This window comes from Aotus nancymaae, unplaced genomic scaffold (assembly GCF_030222135.1).
Source record: "Aotus nancymaae isolate 86718 unplaced genomic scaffold, 86718_ANA_hifiasm-v0.15.2.pri h1tg000260l, whole genome shotgun sequence".
NCBI classification, from domain to species: Eukaryota; Metazoa; Chordata; class Mammalia; order Primates; family Aotidae; genus Aotus; species Aotus nancymaae.
Window position 1 is genome coordinate 631,912 of NW_026988675.1, and position 19,902 is coordinate 651,813.

The 19,902-nt window shown below is 45.3% G+C and overlaps 1 protein-coding gene across 1 annotated transcript; it reads left to right on the plus strand.

Annotated features, from left to right (window-relative positions):
* Positions 1–16,967: 16,967 nt before the first annotated feature.
* Positions 16,968–19,899, plus strand: LOC135273074 (transmembrane emp24 domain-containing protein 4-like). Its single transcript, XM_064371996.1, has 5 exons — positions 16,968–17,147; positions 17,345–17,445; positions 17,595–17,720; positions 17,929–18,075; positions 19,540–19,899. Exons 1-5 carry the CDS (start codon positions 16,988–16,990, stop codon positions 19,687–19,689), a joined length of 684 nt encoding a protein of 227 aa, XP_064228066.1. The 5' UTR covers positions 16,968–16,987; the 3' UTR covers positions 19,690–19,899.
* The last annotated feature ends 3 nt before the right edge of the window (positions 19,900–19,902 follow it).

Consider the following 19,902-nt stretch of genomic DNA (forward strand, 5'->3'; position numbering starts at 1 on the left):
TTAAAGAAAATGTTAACTGTTACAGAAACTGTATGTATAGGAAGGTGGCATCCAAATGACTGACATTAGGGAAACACTGTTCCAGACTGTCTTGAAATGTTCTCCTGAATATATTTTCCCAAGAAGATAACTACTTAAAAACAAGGATTGTGTCATGTGGTAGAGCAGCAGATATTGGGGTGGCAAGGGATAGCGATCCATCTAGCACAATAGTTTCATAGAGGACACAAATATCTCAATCTGGGCCAGTATTCAGACCAAGGCTATGCCACCCACAGGCGGGTATGATATAGACTTAGAGCAATTATGAAAGGGAAAAAGCAAAGAAGTGTTTTTTTCGTTGTTTTTTAAATGTGAAAGTGTAAGTGCTTATTAGAGAACAAAGTTAGGCTAATGTATGCAACAAGGATTTAGAGACTGGAAGAAGGTGAAGAGATCAAGGAACAAACTTCAGTATTCTTTTTTCCTTTTTTAAAAATAAATTATGGTGAAAATGTATGTATTAAAAATTTGCAGTTGGCTCTAGAGGCTCACACCTGTAATCCCAGCACTTTGGGAGGTGGAGGCGGGAGGATCGCTTGAGCTCAGGAGTTCCAGATCAGCCTGGGCAACAGGACAAGATCTCATCTCTACTAAAAAAAAAGAAAATTAGCTGGGTATAGTGACAGTCACCTGTAGTCTCAGCTAATTGGGAGGCTGAGGCAGGAGGATCTCTTGAGTCTGAGAGATCAAGGCTGCAGTGAGCTATGATTGTACCACTGTACTCCAGCCTGGGCCAGGGAGCAAGATGCTGTCTTTATTATTATTATTATTAAAATGCCATTTTAACCATTTTTAAGTGTATAATTTAGTGGCGTTAATTACATTCACAATATTATACAACCATCACCACTCAATTTCCAAAACTTTTTCATCACCCAAAACAGAAACTCTGTAACTGTTAAGCAATAACTTCCTATTTCCCCCTCTCCTCCTGTCCTTCCCCTCTCCTTTGGTAACCTCTATCATGCTATCTCTATAAATTTGACTACTCAGTTACATTATGTGGGTGGAATCATACTGTATTTGTCCTTTTGTGTCTGCCTTATTTCATTTAGCATGATGTTGTCAAGGTTTATCCATGTTGTAGCATGGGTCAGAACTTCATTTCTTTTCTTTTTTTTTTTTTTTTGAGACGGAGTTTCGCTCTTGATACCCAGGCTGGAGCGCAATGGCGCGATCTCGGCTCACCGCAATCTCCGCCTCCTGGGTTCAGGCAATTCTCCTGCCTCAGCCTCCTGAGTAGCTGGGATTACAGGCACACGCCACCGTGCCCAGCTAATTTTTTGTATTAGTAGAGACGGGGTTTCACCATGTTGACCAGGATGGTCTCGATCTCTTGACCTCGTGATCCACCCGCCTCGGCCTCCCAAAGTGCTGGGATTACAGGCTTGAGCCACCGCGCCCGGCCCATTTCTTTTCTTTTCGTTTTTTTGAAACAGGATCTTGCTGAGTTTCAGGCTGGAGTGCAGTGGCACGATCTCAGCTCACTGCACCCTCCGCCTCCTGGGTTCAAGTGATTCTCATGCCTTAGCCTCCTAACTAGCTGGTACTATAGGCACGCTCTACCACTCCTGGCTAATTTTTTTTCTTTTTTTTTGTTTGAGTCGGTGTTTCACTCTTGTTGCCCAGGCTGGAGTACAGTGGCACCATATTGGCTCATTGCAACCTCTGCCTCCCAGGTACAAGCAGTTGTCCTGCCTTAGCCTCCCAAGTAGCTGGGATTACAGGCACCTGCCACTACGCCCAGCTAATGTTTTGTATTTTTAGTAGAGACAGGTTTCAACATGTTGGCCAGGCTGGTCTTGAACTCCTGACCTCAAGTGATCTGCCCGCCTCAACCTCCCAAAGTGCTGGGATTACAGGGGTGAGCCACCATGCCTGGCCAGAACTTCATTTCTTTTCATGGCTGAATAATATTCCATTGTATGTATATACCACGTTTTGTTTATTCGTTCATCTATTGATGGACACTTGGATTGTTTCTGCTTTTTTGCTATTTTGAATAATGTTGCAGTGAACATTGGCTTATTAATGTTTGAGCCCATTGTGTTACCAAGCAATGGCCTTACTGCTAGACACACATAGAAGCCAATATTATGTCATGAGCTTTTGAGAAAAGGCTTCATTGTAAGATTGACCAGCAGGGAAACCAGAGGCAACACTCAAATTTGTCTCCCCAAGATGGGATCTGGGGATAGGTTTTATAGGCAGAAAGCAATTATGAGGGACATGGGAAAATACAATAAGGCATGATCTGTTTAGGTCATGCAAAGAGGCAATGCTGGATCTTTGGCTTTTAAGTTCATACTGCAGCAAAACAGGGTGCCCCTTGCTTCCTAATTTGGTGTCCATTCCTCCATTTGAGTGCTAAAGTCCTGCCTGTGGTTGACTTTTGTGTTCCCACCGACACCAGGGTCAGTTATCAGGCACACTTGGTTCATCTGGGCATGCTCAGGTTACATGACTTGCTACCTGGGGATCTACTGTAACTGAAAACCAACTTATCATTTTGTTACTGATAAAAGTTGAAACAGGCTGGGCGATGTGGCTCGCGCCTGAAATCCCAGCACTTCAGGAGGCTGAGGCAGGCGGATCACCTGAGGTCAGGAGTTGAAGACCAGCCTGGCCAACATGGTGAAACCCTGTCTCTACTAAAAATACAAAAAAATTAGCCAGGCATGGTGGCGGGTGCCTGTAATCCCAGCTACTAGGGAGGCTGAGGGAGACAAATCGCTTGAACCCAGGAGCCAGAGGTTGCAGTGAGCCAAGACCATGCCATTGCACTTCAGCCTGGGCAACAATAACGAAACTCAGTCTCAAAAAAAAAAAAAGGTGAACCAGATTGAACTGGTTCTGTGGTTGCTACACCTGTTTATAATTATTTTGCCTGTTTACCTGGGAGTGTAATTGCTGGGTTATATGGGAATTCTGTCTGGCTTTTCAGGAAGTGATAAACTCCCACAGTGACTGCGTTTTGTTTTTTTTTTTTTTTTGAGACAGGGTGTCAGGTTGGAGTGCAGTGGTGCAATCACAGCTCACTGCAGCCTCAACCTCTGGGGCTCAAGTGATCCTCTCGGCTTACCCTCCTAAGTAGCTGGGACAATGGGCATGCACCACCATGCTAGGCTAATTTTTTATATTTTTTGTAGAGACAGGCTCTTGCTGTGTTGCCCAGGCTGGTCTGGAAGTCCTGGCCTCAAGCGATCCTGCTGCTTCAGCCTCCCGTAGCGTTGAGATTACGGGTGTGTCTCTATATTTTTTTAATGTCTCTATTTTTTAAAAGTTATTATTGGTCAGCCATGCTGCCTCACTCCTGTAATCCCAGCACTTTCAAAGGCCAAAGTGAAAGGATTGTCAGCCTGGACAACATAGCAAGACTGTGTCTCTACAAAAAAAAAAAAAAAAAAATTAGGAGTGGTGACACATGCTTGTAGTCTTCCCTGTTTGGAATACTGGGTCAGTAGGATTGCTTGAGCCCAGGAGCTTGAGGTTGCAGTGAGCTATAATCATGCCACAATACTCCAGCCTGGGCACAGAGCAAGACCCTGTTCCCCCATCTCCCCACCTTCCCCCAAAAAAACATTTGGCAAGGCATAGTGGCTCATGCCTGTAATCCCACCACTTTGGGAGGCTGAGTCAGAAGGATTGCTTGAGGCTAGGAGTTCAAGATCAGCTGGGCAACATAGCAAGACCCTGTCTCTAAAAAAATTATTACAGCCAACTATAATAAATAGGTATGAGGTGGCATCTCATTGTGGTTTAGAAATTATTATTTATTTTTTAGAGATGGGGTCTCACTTTGTCACCCAGTCTGGAGTGCATGAGCACAATCAGAGATCAGTACAGCCTTGAACTCCTGGGCTGGGGCTGCAAGTGTGGGCCACCGTGCATAGCTCATTGTGGTTTTCACTTGCATTTCCCTAACGGCTAATGATATTGAGCATATTTTCATGTGCTTCTTGTCCATTTGTTTCTTTTCTTTTTTTTTTTTTTTTTGGGAAATCAAAGACACGCTAATCCTCCTATCCATTTGTATATTTTCTTTAGAGAACTGTCTAGTTGAGTCATTTGCCCATTTTTAAATTGAGTTGTTTTCTTTTTGAGTTACAGGAGTTCTTTACATATTCTGGATATTAAATTTAATCAGATATATGATTTGTAGATTTTTCTTCCATTTTGTAGGTTTTCATTTCTTTTTTTGTTTGTTTGTTTGCTTGTTTTGAGACAGGGTCTTTCTCTGTTACCTAGGCTGGAGTGCGGTGGCACACGATCCTGGCTCACTACAGCCCTGACCTCCTAGGCTGAAGTGATCCTCTCGCCTCAGCCTCCTGAGTAGCTGGGACCATACCACAGATGCACACTACCACACCCAACTAATATTGTTATTTTTTGTAGAGACAGGGTCTTGCTTTGTTGCCCTGGCTGGTCTCGAACTCCTGGCCTCCAGAGATCTTCCCACCTCAGCCTCTCAAATGTGCCGGGGCCTCTCTTTTTATCTCTTGACAATGTCCTTTGATGTACAAAAGTTTATAATTTTTTGTTGTTCCTGAGGAGTTAATCTGGGTTGTCTTGGGGGTGGAGAGGACTCCACACCTAGAGAAGGTGTTGGGTCTCTTGTTAGCAAAGTATGGCTCATGCTGTTATGGCAGGACTGGTGGGGCAGAAGGAAATTGACAGTGAAGTGGTGGAATTGATCACTGACTGGGGACACTTTCTGATGCAGTCTCCTCCATCTTCCTCATCTGGATGGAATGTGCTTGGCACTCTGTCACCAGGTGGTGGTGTCCACCAGGTTAGCACCCATGTTCCCAGTGCAGGTTTTGGTTGCCACTTAGAGGACAGTGCAGCCAGATGACCAAATTCTTCACCCAAAGAGGAAGGGTTCTCCAACACCTGCCCACTGGAGACAGTTTCCACTGAAACTGTCTTCAGCTGAGATACAAAGTGCCAGAGGCTCAAAGATTCACATGGGGTATAGGGTTGGCATGTGGCTTCTGGAGATGGTCAGGCAGCACTCCACCACCTTGTGTTCTTACCGTGTGCCCCAGGCCTTCCTTGCTTCTCTTAGTGCTAGCCACCACTCACAAAAGGTTGAAAGTTTTTAATTTTGATGTTGCTTATGTCATATCTAAGAATCCATTGCCAAATCTAAGGTTATGAAGATTTACCCCATGTTTCTTCTATGAGGTTATGGTTTTAGTTCATATTTAGATTGTTTACCCATTTTGAGTTAATTTTGATATGTGACTTTGCAGTAAGGATGCAACTTCACTTTTTTTTTTTTTTCAAAGACAGGGTCTTTTCTTGTCATCCAGGCTGGAGTGTAGTGGCATGATCATAACTCACCGTGGCCTTGAACTGGTCTCAGGTAATCCACCTCCCAAGCAACTAATAATACAGATGTGTGCCACCATGCCTGGCTATTTTATTTTATTTTATTTTATTTTATATTTTACCATTTTACTTTATTTTAATTTTATTTTTAGACAAGGGTCTCATTATGTTGCCCAGGCTGGTCTCAAACTTCTGTGTTCAAGCAATCCTTCTGCCTTAGCCTCCCAAAGCGCCGGGTTTATAGGCGTGAACCACCACACCCAGACCAACTGGCTAATTTTTTGTATTTTTAGTAGAAACAGGTTTTCACCATGTTGTGCAGGCTGGTCTCAACCTTCTGACCTCAGGTGATCTGCCTGCCTCAGCCTCCCAAAGTGCTGGGATTATAGGCATGAGCCACCACACTCAGCCTCTTTCTTTCTGAGACAGGGTCTCATTCTGTCACCCAGTCTAGAGTGCAGCAGTGCAATCTTGGCTAACTGCAACCTCTACCTCCCACGCTCAAATGATCCTCCCACTTCAGCCTCCTCAGTAGCTGGGACCACAGGTGTGTGCTACCATACCTGGGTAATTTTTTGTATTTTTGGTAGAGACAGGGTTTCACCATGTTGCCCAGGCTGGTCTCAAACTCCTAAGCTCAGGCCATCCACCTTCCTTGGCCTCCCAAAGTGCTGGGATTACAGGTGTGAGGCCCTGCGCCTAGTCTCTAGTACTTCTTTAATTTCTAATTTTTATTTTGTTAAATAAGCAACACATTCTTTATATATATATACATATATATATGTATATATATATATAAGCAACACATTCTTTGCCCTTCAAATTCCTTTTGACTTTGATTTTTAATTTTTATTTTTTATTTTTTGTTCTATATATTTTTTAAATACGGGGTTTCACCATGTTGGTCAGGCTGGTCTTGAACTCCCGACCTCAGGTGATCCGCCCGCCTTGGCCTCCAAAGTGCTTGGATTACAGGCGTGAGCCACCACGCCTGGCCGATTTTTAATTTAATTATTATTTTTTTTAGAGACAGGGTCTTACTCTGTTATCCAGGTTCGAGTGCAGCGGCATGATCATAGCTCATTACAGCCTCAAACTCCTGGCCTCAAGCAGTCCTCCTGCCTCAGCCTCCGAAAGTGCTGGGGTTATAGGCATGGGTCACCACACCTCACCTTAAATTCCTTTTTACCAAGTGACATATTCATATGGCTCAGAAATAAAAAGTATATTTAAAAGTTTTGTTTGTAAAGTCTCCTGTCCCATGAGCATCGACCTCATTCTTTGTTGGCCTGCCAGACCCCTTCCCTGCTGGAGTTAACTCTTGTTAGATTTTGGGGCCATCATTTATCCTGGGGTGAGAGAAAGAGGTGGAGGGAATTCATGGGTTTGGTAATGGCCATTTACTGACCAGGACAAGAATATTTCTATATTTTAACCAGTACAACCCTACTGGTGTATATGAGCTCAATCTTAGGTTACTTATAACCACTTATATTAGTTTCTCAAATATTCTTCCAGTGTTTTGTCATGCAAGTACAAATACCAAAGAGAGTTTACTATGTATTCCCTTCCACATCTGCTTTTCAAATTGATGTCCAGGCACAGTGGCTCATGCTTATAATCCCAGCACTTTGGGAGGTTGAGGTGGGTGGATTACCTGAGGCTGGGAGTTTGAGACCAGCCTAGCCAACATGGTGAAACCCCATCTCTACTAAATATACAAAAATTAGCCAGGTGTGGTGGTGCACACCTGTAATCTTGGCTACTTGGGAGATTGAGGTAGGAGAACTGCTTGAACCCAGGAGGCGAAAGTTGTAGTGAGCCAAGGTGGTGCCACTGCACTACAATCTGGGTGACAGAGCAAGACTCTTGTCTCAAAAAAAAAAAAAAGTTGAACAGTATATACTGGAAATCTTTCTATTCATATAAAGCTTTTCAGTTCATAGAGAGCTTTCTGACTTTTTTCCAGTTGCATAACTGCATTGTGTGGTTTCAGTAGGGATAGCTCATCAGTGTTCCATTTGGTATTGGCTGGGGCAGCTCCACTGGGATTGCAGGATCCAAAATGGTTTCATTCCAATGACAGGTCCAATTGGGTGGGCTGGACCTCCTGTCAGCTGGGTTCCAAGGGAATGAAAATGGAAGCTGCAAGAGCTCTTTGGCCTTGGCCCCAGAAGTCATATAGCTTCCCTTCCACTCCATTGAATTGGTCAGAGCAAACCACAGGGCCAGCCTAAATTCAAGTTGAGGGAAAATAGACTCCATCCCTCAATGGGAGGAGCTGTATGTGTTTACAGGGATTGCAGGAATTGTCAGCAGTGGTCTTTGCAGACAGTGTAACACACTTAAGTCCAATCAAGATTCTCATCTTCTTTGGTGTGAGACCGTATCTCAAAAAAAATATATATTCTTTTTTTGTTTGTTTTTTTTTAAGATAGGGTCTCACACTGTCACCCCGGCTGGGTGCAGTGGTGTGATTTTGGCTCACTGCAACCTCTGCCTCTTGGACATAGGCGATCCTCCCACCTCAGCCTCTCGAGTAGCTGGGACTATAAGCACCATCCACCATGCCTGGCTAACTTTTGTATTTTTCATAGAGATGGGGTTTAGCCATCTTGCTCAGGTTGGCCTTTAACTCCTGGGCTCAAGCAATCCACCTGCCTGGGCCTCCCAAAGTGTTGGGATTACAAGTGTGAGCCACTGTGCCCAGCCTTGGTCTCTTTTAAACTAGTGCATTTCCCTCACTTTATCTTCTCTCTCTTCTTGACTTTAGTTTTTGAAGGGTTGAGGCAAACTTTCATATACTCTGGATTTGCCTTATTGTTTCCTCTCACTTTGCCCTCTATCTCCTAAGTGTCCTGTAAACTGCAAGATAGGATAAAAGACCTGCTTAGATCAGGTTAAATGCTATTAAATGCTATTAAGGCCAGATGCAGTGGCTTGCACCTGTAATCCCAGAACTTTGAGAGGCCAAGGCGGGCCAAGGTGGGTGGATCACTCGAGCCCAGGAGTTTGAGATCAGCCTGGGCAACATAGCAAAATCCTGTCTTTACAAAACATACGACCATTAGCTGGGCATGGTGACATGCACCTGTAGCCCCAGCTACTTGAGATGCTCAGGTGGGAGGATCGCTTGAGAGGCCAAGTCTGCGGTGAGTGGAGATCACACCACTGCATTGCAGCCTGGGCAACTGAGATTCCGTCTAAAAAAAAAAAACCGAAACTGGGCAGGTGCGGTGGCTTATGCCTGTAATCCCAGCAGTTTGGGAGGCTCAGGTAGGCAGATCACTTGAGGTCAGGAGTTTGAGACCAGCCTGGCCAACATGTAGAAACATCATCTCTACTAAAAATACAAAAGTTAGTGGAGCATGGTGGCGCTCTCCTGAAGCAGGAGAATTGCTTGAACCTCAGAGGCGGAGGTTGCAGTGAATTGAGATCATGCCACTACACTTCAGCCTGGGCAACAGATCAACTCTGTCTCAAAAAACAAAACAAGGCAAAAAAAACCAAACCAACCAAACAAAAAGGTGAAATGCTATTTGCAGAAATTGTCTGTACCCACTGATGATCCTTAGGATGATCATCTCTTGCCTGGACAGGATAATTCTAAAACGTACTTCAGATTGTCACTCTTCACTCGAAACCCCCTAAAGAGTTCTCACTCAGGGTATAAGCCAAAGTCCTTAAAATGTTCTAAAAGGCCAGCTAACCTTCCCACCCCATCTATGACCCTTTTCCTCTGATGTTCTCCCACACTCTCCTCCTGCCCTGCTGGAGGGGCATGCATTAGCCTCCTGACTCACCAGACATGCAGTAGCCTCCAGCCTTCACTCTTTCCCCAGGCATATACATGACTGCCCCTCCTGAGAGGCCTTTCATCTGGCACCTTCTCTGTGAGCCTTACTGCCACTCCATCTAAAAGTGTACTCACCCCCAACTCCAACCAAACACTCCCTACATTTGTTTCCTGTGGCTGTCATAACAAATTACCAGAAACATGATCGATTAAAACAACAGACATGTATTCTCTCTCAGTCACGGAGGGCAGAAGTCCAAAGTCAGGAGAGGGCAGGGCTGCACTTCCTCTAGAGGCCCTCGGGGAGATTGTTTTCCCATCTCTTCCAGTTTGTGGTGGCTCCAGGCATTCCTTGACTTATGGCAGCATTATTTTTCCAGTGTCTGCCTCTGTGATCACAATGCCTCTTTCTTTTCTTTTTTTCTTTTAGTTTTTTTTTTATTTTGAGGAAAAAAACACATAACATGAAATTTACCATCTTAACTTTGTTTTTTTTTTGAGACTCAATCTGTTGCCCAGTGTCTTGCTCAGGCTAGAGTGCAGTGTTAAGATCATAGCTCACCGCACCCTCAACTTCTAGGGCTCATACTGTCCTTCCATCTGAGTCTCCCAAGTAACTGGGACCACAGGCATGCGCCACCACGCTTGGCTAATGTTTTTTTTTTTTTTTTGAGACAGAGTCCCACACTGTCACTCAGGCTGGAATGCAAGGGCGTGGCCTCAGCTCACTGCACCCTCTGCCTCCTGGGTTCAAGCGATTCTCCCGCCTCAGCCTCCTGAGTAGCTGGGATTACAGGCATGTGCCACCACACCCAGCTAATTTTTGTATTTTTAGTAGAGACGGGGTTTCACTATATTGGCCAGGCTGGTCTCGAACTTCTAACCTTGTGGTCTGCTAGCCTCGGCTTCCCAAAGTGCTGGGATTACAGGCGTGAGCCACCATGCCTGGACATCTTAACCATTTTTAGGTATGCAGTTCAGTCTGTTAAATATATTGACATTGTTATGAAACAGATCTCCAGAACTTTTTCATTTTGCTAATCTGAAACTCTGTACCCATTAAACAACAGCTCCCCCCGCAGGTAACCATTCTATTTTTTGCTTCTATGATTTTGACTACTTTAGACACTTCATTTAAATGGAATCATATGGTAATTGTCTTTTTGTGATTGACTTATACCACTTAGCATAATGTTAAGTTTCATCCATGTTGTAGCATGGATCAGAATTTCATCCCTTCTGATGGCTTGTAATACTCCACTGTATGTATATACCACATTTTGTGGTAGGTACAATGTACATATTTACATTGATTCTACCTTTTGGCTATTGTGAATAATGCTGCTATGAAAATGGGAGTGTAGGTATCTTGTGTAGATCCTGACTTCCTTTGGATAAATACTTAAAGGTGGGACTGCTGGATTATATGATTGTTTTACTTTTTTTTTTTTTTTTTGAGATGGAGTTTCGCTCTTGTTGCACAGGCTAGAGTGCAATGGTGTGATCTCAGTTCACTGCAACCTCCGCCTCCCGGGTTGAAGTGGTTCTCCTGCCTCAGCCTCCTGAGTAGCTAGGATTACAAGCATATACTACCATGCCCAGCTAATTTTATATTTTTAGTAGAGACAGGGTTTCTCCATGTTGGTCAGGCTGGTCTCGAACTTCCAACCTCAGGTGATCCTCCTGCCTCAGCCTCCCAAAGTGCTGGGATTGCAGGCATGAGCCACCTGATTGTTTTACTTTTAATTATTTAACACTTTTTTTTTCTTGAGATGGAGTTTTGCTCTATCACTCAAGCTAAAGTATAGTGACGTGATCTCTGCTTACTGCAACCTCCGCCTCCTGGGTTCAAGCAATTATCCTGCCTCAGCCTCCTGAGTAGCTGGGACTACAGCTGCACACCACCATGCCCAGCTAATATTTGTATTTTTTGTAGAGACAGGGCTTTACCATGTTGGTCAAGCTGGTCTCAAACTCCTGACCTCGTGATCCACTGGCTTTGGGCTCCCAAAGTACTGATATTATAGGCATGAGCCACCGTGCCCTGCCTATTTAACACTCTTTTAACATTTATTTTCTGTTTTTGTTTTTTTAATAGTAGCCATTATTAGGTGAGGTATTTCTGTGTCTCTTAAAAGGACAACTGTCATTGGATTTAGAGCCCACCTGGTTAATCCAGGATTATCAAGTCTCAAAATCCTTAATTACATCTGCAGAGACTCTTTTTCCACATAAGGTCACATTCACAGGTTCCAGTGATTCAAACAGGGACATATCTTCTGGGGTCCACCATTAAGTCTACTCTACTTTCTTCTGCTGTACCTTACTTTTCTTCTTGACACTTATCTCCATCTGACATGCTTTGTATTTCTTTATTTATCTTGTTGGGCAGACAACAATCAAGATAAAGCCATGAAGAAAAGGATTTATTGTTGTTGTTGTTGTTTGTTGGTTTGTTGCTTTTTGAGACAGGGCCTCACTTTGTCACCCAGGCCTGGAGTGCAGTGGCACAGTCTCAGCTCACTGCAACCTCTGCCTCCCAGGCTCAAGTGACGGCCCCCACCTCAGTCTCCCAAGAAGCTGGGACTACAGGTGCATGTCACCATGCCTGGCTAATTTTTTGTATTTTTGGTAGAGACGGGGTTTTACCATGTTGTCCAGGATGGTCTCGAACTTCTGAGTTCAGATGATCCACCCGCCTTGGCCTCCCACAACGCTGGGATTACAGGCATGAGCCACCGAGCCTGGCCTAGACAAGGATTTTTGTTTTGGTCACCCATGTTTTCCCATTGGAACAGTGGCTGTCACAAATGGCTGGCTGGCACATATTAGTTGAACAAGAGGAGGAAGGGGTGGCTGGTCTAGACAAAGAGCCTAGACAAACGTTGGCAGAAATTGCCTCATGGCTTCTGAGCAGAAAAATCTCTCATCTGGGGAATTAGAATCCGTAAGTTAAATTTTCTTTCTTTTTTGGAGACAGGGTCTCAGCCTCCGGAGTAGTTGGTTCTACAGGCCCATGCCACCATGCCTGGCTAATTTTTTTTTTTTTTTTGGTAGAGACAAGGTGTCACCATGTAGCCCAGACTGGTCTTGAACTTCTGGACTCAAGCAATCTTCCTGCCTTGGCCTCCCAAAGTGCTGGGATTACAGGCATGAGCCACTGTGCCTGGCCTCCTAAGTTAAATTTCCTACCACGGAGAATACAGTCTCTTTAATATTATCTTTCAGTGAAGACAAATTTCAGGATCCTTTTTTTTAAAAAAGAAGAAAACAAAAAGTTTGCCAATACAAATACTATTTCTCACTAAAGTGAATTAGGGTTCCTTGGAGAAATGGTTGATTTTGTTTCTAGGGCAGTAAATACATAAAACAGAAATCAAGGAAGCCCAGGGTGTCCAATCTTTTGGCTTCCCTGGGCCACATTGGAAGAAGAAGAATTGTCTTGGGCCACACATAAAGTACACTAACAACAGCCTATGAGCTAAAAACAAAACAAAACAACAACAACAACAACAACAACAAAACCTCACATACACAAAAAAATGTCCTTGAAAACAGATTCATACAGAAAAAGAAAAAAAATCTCCTAATGTTTTTAGAAAGTTTCTGAATTTGTGTTGAGCTGCATGGGCCGCGAGTTGGACAAGCTTGGCCTAAAGACTACTAGGATTGTGGACTACTAGGATTGTGCCACAAGGACACAGAAGCAACTCAATATTCGATGAGACAATCTGAACATTTAAAAAAGGACAATGACTATAATGGATTAAAGCACATCAAATATCCAAACATCCATCAATTCATGAGAGCACTGCTCCTTCTCCCCAAGAAAACTAAATTGGTCACAGTTAGAGGTTGCTGGGGCATCCATCCATCATTATTATGATTACTATTATTATTTGAGACAAGGTCTCACTCAGTTCCCAGGCTAGAGTGATGTGGCACCATCATGGCTCACTGTATCCTTAACCTCCTGGGCTCCAGCCACCTCCCTGCCTCAGCCTCCCAAGTAGCTGGAATTACAGGCATGAATCTCCATGCCCATCTAATTTTTTAGTATTTTGTAAAGGGAGATCTTGCCATTTCCTGGACTCAAGCAGTCCTCCTGTCTTGGCCTCCCAAATTGCTGGGATTGTAGGCATAGCCACTGCGCCCAGGAAAGCATCAAGCACACATCCTGGCCATCCTGAATGGATTGTATTTCAAAGTAACCAGAGAGATGAGGGAACACTCATCTTTGTGGAAGAATCTCATCTTAAAAATGCAGGAGGAATGAGAGCATTTGAAATCACCACTTTGCACCCCTAAGGAACATCATAAATCTACACTAGGGTTTCTCAACCTGGTACTACTGACATTTTGAACTGGATAATTCTTTGCTATGGAGGGGGAGAGGTGAGGCGGGGTTGTGTTCTGTGTATTATACAATGTTTAGCAGTATTCCTTGCCTTCACTTTCTAGAGAACAGCAGTAACACCCCCCCTCCAGCCGCCACCCAGTTGCAACAATCCAAAATATCTCCTGACATTGCCAAACTTCCCCTTGGTAGGACAGGGCAAAATCAACCCTGGTTGAGAACCACTGGTCTAATGATCGTCAACATTTGCTAGACTATTAGAAGAAAGGCTGATAGTAACCTTTATGATGGATAATCAGAATGATGACCCCTGAATTGAGAGATAAATTACAATTATTACTAAAAGTCAACCCCACCTTGTGCCTCAATAGAAGTACACAGTGATAGCCATGAAGTATTCTTGCAAATAAAACAAAATGAACCCAAACCTCAACATTAAACCTGAACCTAGTGAAGCCTCTAGCCAGGGATAAATCCAAGCTTTGTGGGGCCTTAAACTACACAAATTTCAGCCAGGAGCAGTGGCTCACACCTGTAATCCCAACACTTTGGGAGGCCAAGGCAGTGGATCACCTGAGGTCAGGAGTTCGAAACCAGCCTGGCCAATATGGTGAAACTCTGTTTCTACTAAAAACACAAAAAATTAGCTGGGCATGGTGGCGCATGCCTGTAATCCCAGCTACTCAGAAGGCTGAAGCATGAGAATTGCTTGAACCTGGGAGGCGGAGGTTGCGGTGAGCTGAGATCACCCTATCCAGCCTGGGCAACAAGAGTGAAACTCCATCTCAAAAAAGAAGAAAACCAACAACTAAAAACTATACAAATTTCACAGTCCTCTTTAAGAAAAAGACACAAAATTATAATTTTAGTTTCATTAGTTTCACTGTAAACCTCCCCTGACTCTAGAGTTAACTGTGATTACAGGGCATACCAGGGCCAAAAAAAAAAAAAAAAAGTTAAATGACACATGAAGATACAATCAGCAAAACCCAGAAAGTGGAAAATTCTGTTGGGCAAATAACCCAGTTTCTTTAATTAGTAAATGGCATGAATAACAACAAAAAGAGAAGAGGAATTTATATATATTTGTGTTTTTTTTGGGGGGGGGGGCTTTTTTGTTTGTTTTGAGACAGTCTCACTCTATCACCCAGGCTGGAGTGCAGTGGCGGGATCCTGACTCACTGAAACCTCTGCTTCCTGCATTCTAGCGATTCTCCTGCCTCAGCCTCTCAAGTAGCTGGGATTACAGGTGTGTGCCACCACACTTGGCTATTTTTGTATTTTTAGTAGAGACGGGGTTTCACCATGTTGGCCAGGCTGGTCTCAAACTCCTGACCTCAAGTGATCCTCCCACCTGAGCCTCCCAAAGTGCTGGGATTACAGGCATGAGCCACCGCAACCAGCTGGAATTGTTATGTATTAAGAAACGTATATTTCAGTGAAATTCAGTAAGTAAACCTTGCTTGGACCCTAATTAAACAATCTAATGTACAAAGGTGTTTTGAGGTAATGTGGGGAATTAAACACATACTAGGTATTAAGTGATGTTAAATAATTTTTAAAATTTTGGTGGTTGTGATAATAGTATAAAGTCCTTATCTGTTAGAGACACACACTGATATAGGTGAAATGACATGATGTTCAGGATTTGCTTTAATATACAGCACTTTTTTAAAAAATGCAGAAAGGGATAGATAAAATGAAAAAGGCAGAAAACTGACTTGTTGAAGTTGGATGATAAGTACAGTCCTCCCTTACTATCCAAGGAGGATTGGTTCCTGGACCCCCACGGATACCAAAATCCGGGTATCTGCAAGTCCTTTATGAAAGTTCATTGTAACTATTCTACTTTTTTGTGCTTGGAAATTCTGTTGCTAAAATATAATTTTTTTTTTTGTAGAGAAGGGGTTTCACCTTGTTGGCTAGGCTGGTCTCGAACTCCTGACCTCAAGTGATCCACCAGCCTTGGCCTCCCAAAGTGCTGGCATTACAGGCGTGAGCCACCGTGCCAGTCCGGCCTCAATAAAAACCAAGTTTAAACCTTCCTTTGCTTTGATTCCATGCCCACTAAGTAACATTCTAGTTTGTTTTTCACTTTCAAAAGGGTATGCTGTAACTAGGGGATGTAAGCAAGCTCCTTGACCCTACTTACTACAAGTTTTCGTTCCACCCCTACTTTTTTTTAAAGACAGGGTCGCGCGATCACTGCTTAATGCATCCTCGACCTCAAGAGTTCAAGCGATTCTCCTGCCTCAGCCTCCCAAGGAGCTGGGACTACAGGCGCACACCACCACGCCGGTTAGTTTTTTGTATTTTTTGTAGAGACTGGGTTTCACCATGTTGCCCAGGCTGGTCTCGAGCTCCTGGGCTCAAGCCATCCGCCCACTTCAGCATCCCAGAGTGCTGGGATTACTGGTGTCAGCCATCGCGCTGGGCCCCAGCTTCTTAAAAGAATGATCCGGCCAGGCGCAGTGGCTCACGCCTGTAATCCCAGCACTTCGGGAGGCCGAGGCGGGTGGATCACGAGGTCAAGAGATCAAGACCATCCTGGTCAACCTGGTGAAACCCCGTCTCTACTAAAAATACAAAAAATTAGCTGGGCATGGTGGCGCGTGCCTGTAATCCCAGCCACTCAGGAGGCTGAGGCAGGAGAATTGCCTGAACCCAGGAGGCGGAGGTTACAGTGAGCCGAGATCGCGCCATTGCACTCCAGCCTGGGTAACAAGAGCGAAACTCCGTCTCAAAAAAAAAAAAAGAAAAAAAAAATGATCCGACATGAAAAAAAAAAAAAAGATCCGAAACTATGGTAGCACTGGGCTTATGGTCCCCACCCAAGAAATGCGTCTCGCAGAGGCTCGCCGCGGCAGGCTCTCCCGACGTGACAGAGTGTGGGTCTGGATTCTGCCTCGGTTCTCACGAATCAGGTAGACACGCAGAGAAGAACATCACAGGACTTTTTCTTTGTTTTTAGCACAGAAAGCACTCGAGAGCCCGCATTGAGAACCCAAAGGAACGCTTCAGGCCATCGTAGCCACCAAGCCTGGCCAGATTCCGTCCAACGTTTCCCTTAGTTCTCGGAGAGCCAAATCACTAACTGGGGCTGTGGGCGGGAGTGACTGCGCAGGCGCCTCTCCCCAGCGGCGCAGCTGGGGACAGCGAGCAGGCGCCCTTTCTCTGAGTGGCGTCGCTGGGGCAGCGCGCAGGCGCATAGCAGAAGAGGTGAGAGAGGTACTCAGATATAACAGGGTGAGAAATGGAGGGCAGGGGTCGTTGCGCATGCTCCCTCTACCCTTGTTGCGGCGGTGTGCTGGCGCCAGGCTGCGTGAGTGGGCGGGGTGCGGGGCGGGGCAGTGTTCGGTGGGGAGCAGGAGACTGCGGGCGGACATCACTGCGCAGGCGACTTCTTCCCTTACAGCGTCGCTACGCTGGCGCGCAGGCGCTTGTGGGGGTGAGACGCGATGGCAGGTGTCGGGGCTGGGCCTTTGCGGGCGATGTGGCAGCAGGTACTGCTGCTTCTCGCGCTGTGCGCCACAGGCGCCCGAGGACTCTACTTTCACATCGGCGAGACCGAGAAGCGCTGTTTCATTGAGGAAATCCCCGACGAGACCATGGTCATCGGTCAGGCGGGCTGAGGGTGGGGAGGCCCTTTGTACCCCGCTCGGCCCTCGGCGGCGCTCCCTCCTCCCGAGCCCAGCCGGGTCGCTGGCACCCCCATACCTAGCCTTAGGATGCCCCGAGGACGCCAGGCCCCCTGCCTAGAGCCCCGGGTCGCACGTCGGAGGGGGCCGGGTCGTGACTATGTGTCTGCCCCGCAGGCAACTATCGTACCCAGATGTGGGATAAGCAGAAGGAGGTCTTCCTGCCCTCGACCCCTGGCCTGGGCATGCACGTGGAAGTGAAGGACCCCGACGGCAAGGTAAGGCTGGCTCTAGCCCATGCAGCTGTTCTTCAGTGGAGCTCCCATGGGGTATAAAGCTCTGCCTGGTCGAGGCCTCAAGGGATAGGAGCTTGCACTTGGAGATGCTGCGGTATTAAGGTGGGGCCTTCCATTGACACATGTTGTAGGTGGTGCTGTCCCGGCAGTACGGTTCTGAGGGCCGCTTCACGTTCACCTCCCACACGCCTGGTGACCATCAAATCTGTCTGCACTCCAACTCTACCAGGATGGCTCTCTTCGCTGGTGGCAAACTGGTAAAAGGATTTTCTCTTTGGCTTCAGCTTAGAATCTCTCACTTGTTTCTAAATTTTGATTTATCATTATTGTGAAACCGTAGCACAGTCAGAATTAGGGAGAGAGATTGTTGCCCTCTGCTCCACAGCCAGGGACAAGAATGGGTTCTGTATCCCGGAACAGACAATTGGAGGCCTCACTATTCAGACACTCCATGTTTTCTTGTAGCGTGTGCACCTTGACATCCAGGTTGGGGAGCACGCCAACAACTACCCTGAGATTGCTGCAAAAGATAAGCTGACGGAGCTACAGCTCCATGCCCGCCAGTTGCTTGATCAGGTGGAACAGATTCAGAAGGAGCAGGATTACCAAAGGGTAAGGGCATATCTCCTTGTAATTGGAGAGGGCAGTTGACCTTTATACCCACTACACCTACTCAAGTTTCTGCTTGGACAGCTCTGCAGAGAATGGAATGAAAGGTATTGGTCTGGATATTTTTGTTTGTTTGTTTTTTTAGGATGGAGTTTCACTCTTGTTGCCCAGGCTGGAGTGCAATGGCATGATCTTGACCGCTGCCTCCTAGGTTCAAGTGATTCTCCTGCCTCAGTCTTCTGAGTAGCTAGGATTACAGGCATGCACCACTACACCTGGCTAATTTTGTATTTTTAGTAGAGACGATGTTTCTCCATGTTGGCCAGGCTGGTTTGGAACTCCCGACCTCAGGTGATCCACCCACCTTGGCCTCCCAAAGTGCTGGGATTACAGGTGTGAGCCACTTCGCCCAATTTGTTTTTTAAATTAAAACTTTTTATTGTGGTGAAATACACATAACACAAAATGTGCCATTTAAACTGTTTCTAAGTGTATAGTTCAGTGGTATTAACTGCATTCCTAATGTGTGCTACCAGCACCATCATCCAGCTCCAGAACTTTTTCATCTTCTCAAACTAAAAATCTGTATTTATTTATTTAGAGACAGAGTCTCGCTCTGTTGCCCAGGCTGGAGTGTAGTGGTGTGATCTCCACTCAGTGCAACCCGGGTTCTGCCTCCCGGGTTCAAGCAATTCTCCTGCCTCAGCCTCCTGAGTAACTGAGATCACAGGCGTGCACCACCACTCCCGGCTAAGTTTTGTATTTTTAGTAGAGACAGAGTTTCCATGTTGGCCAGGCTGGTCTTGAACTCCTGACCTCAGGCGATCTACCTAATCCCAGCCTCCCAAAGTGCTGGGATTACAGGTGTGAGCTGCTGTACCCAGCAAATCTGTACTTAATATAAACAATAACTCCCCATTTCCCTTTTTCCTGACACCCACCATTTTATTTACTGTCTCTATGATCCGGACTACCCTACCTCATTTAAGTGGAATCATTCAGTATTTGTCCTTTCCATGACTGACTTATTTCACTGAGCATAATGTTCTCAAAGTTCATCCATGTTATAGCATGTGTCAGAATTTCTTTCCTTAAGGCTAATATTCCATTGTATGCATGTGCCACATTTTGCTTTCACTAGTCATTTTTAAGCTCTATAAAATAAAGTGAAAAAAGGGCAGTTCACAATCTAGTAAAAGCCATTGCCTATCTGTATTTTTCTGGGATCTTGTTGGAAATGGTAGATCATGATTTCAGTCCCAACAGAGATGCTTATGGAGGGGCAGCCCCTCCCTTTCTTGGGGCAGCCTCAGTGGGGAGACCGTAGCACTCCTAATGGAGTCATAAGTAGTATTCCAAAAGGAGTTTGGTCCTGGAATTGAGTAGTTACATGCAGGGAGGGTCCTCACAACAGCTAGGGACTGGACTGTTTCTCCTGCTCATTTAATCCTGTGTTGCCCCACACAGTATCGTGAAGAGCGCTTTCGACTGACCAGCAACAGCACCAACCAGAGGGTCCTATGGTGGTCCATTGCTCAGACTGTCATCCTCATCCTCACTGGCATCTGGCAGATGCGTCACCTCAAGAGCTTCTTTGAGGCCAAGAAGCTGGTTTAGTGTTCTCTTTGTATGACTCTTCCTTTTTACCTCATTTATTTGGTACTTTCCCGATATAGTCCTTTATCCACCTGGATTTTTAGGAAAAAAAAAAAGAAAAATAATAAGTCACATTGGTCCCATGGCCACAAACCATTCAGATGAGCCACTTGCCAACCCTGGTTCTCAAAGACACGGGACATTAGTCCAATCTTGCAACATCCATCTTAGGGC

Coding starts and splice junctions, on each gene's coding strand:
- LOC135273074 (XM_064371996.1), top strand. CDS start 16,988: ATGGCAGGTGTCGGGGCTGGGCCTTTGCGGGCGATGTGGCAGCAGGTA. Junction 17,148..17,344: donor CGACGAGACCATGGTCATCG/GTCAGGCGGGCT, acceptor TCTGCCCCGCAG/GCAACTATCGTACCCAGATG. Junction 18,076..19,539: donor AGGAGCAGGATTACCAAAGG/GTAAGGGCATAT, acceptor TGCCCCACACAG/TATCGTGAAGAGCGCTTTCG.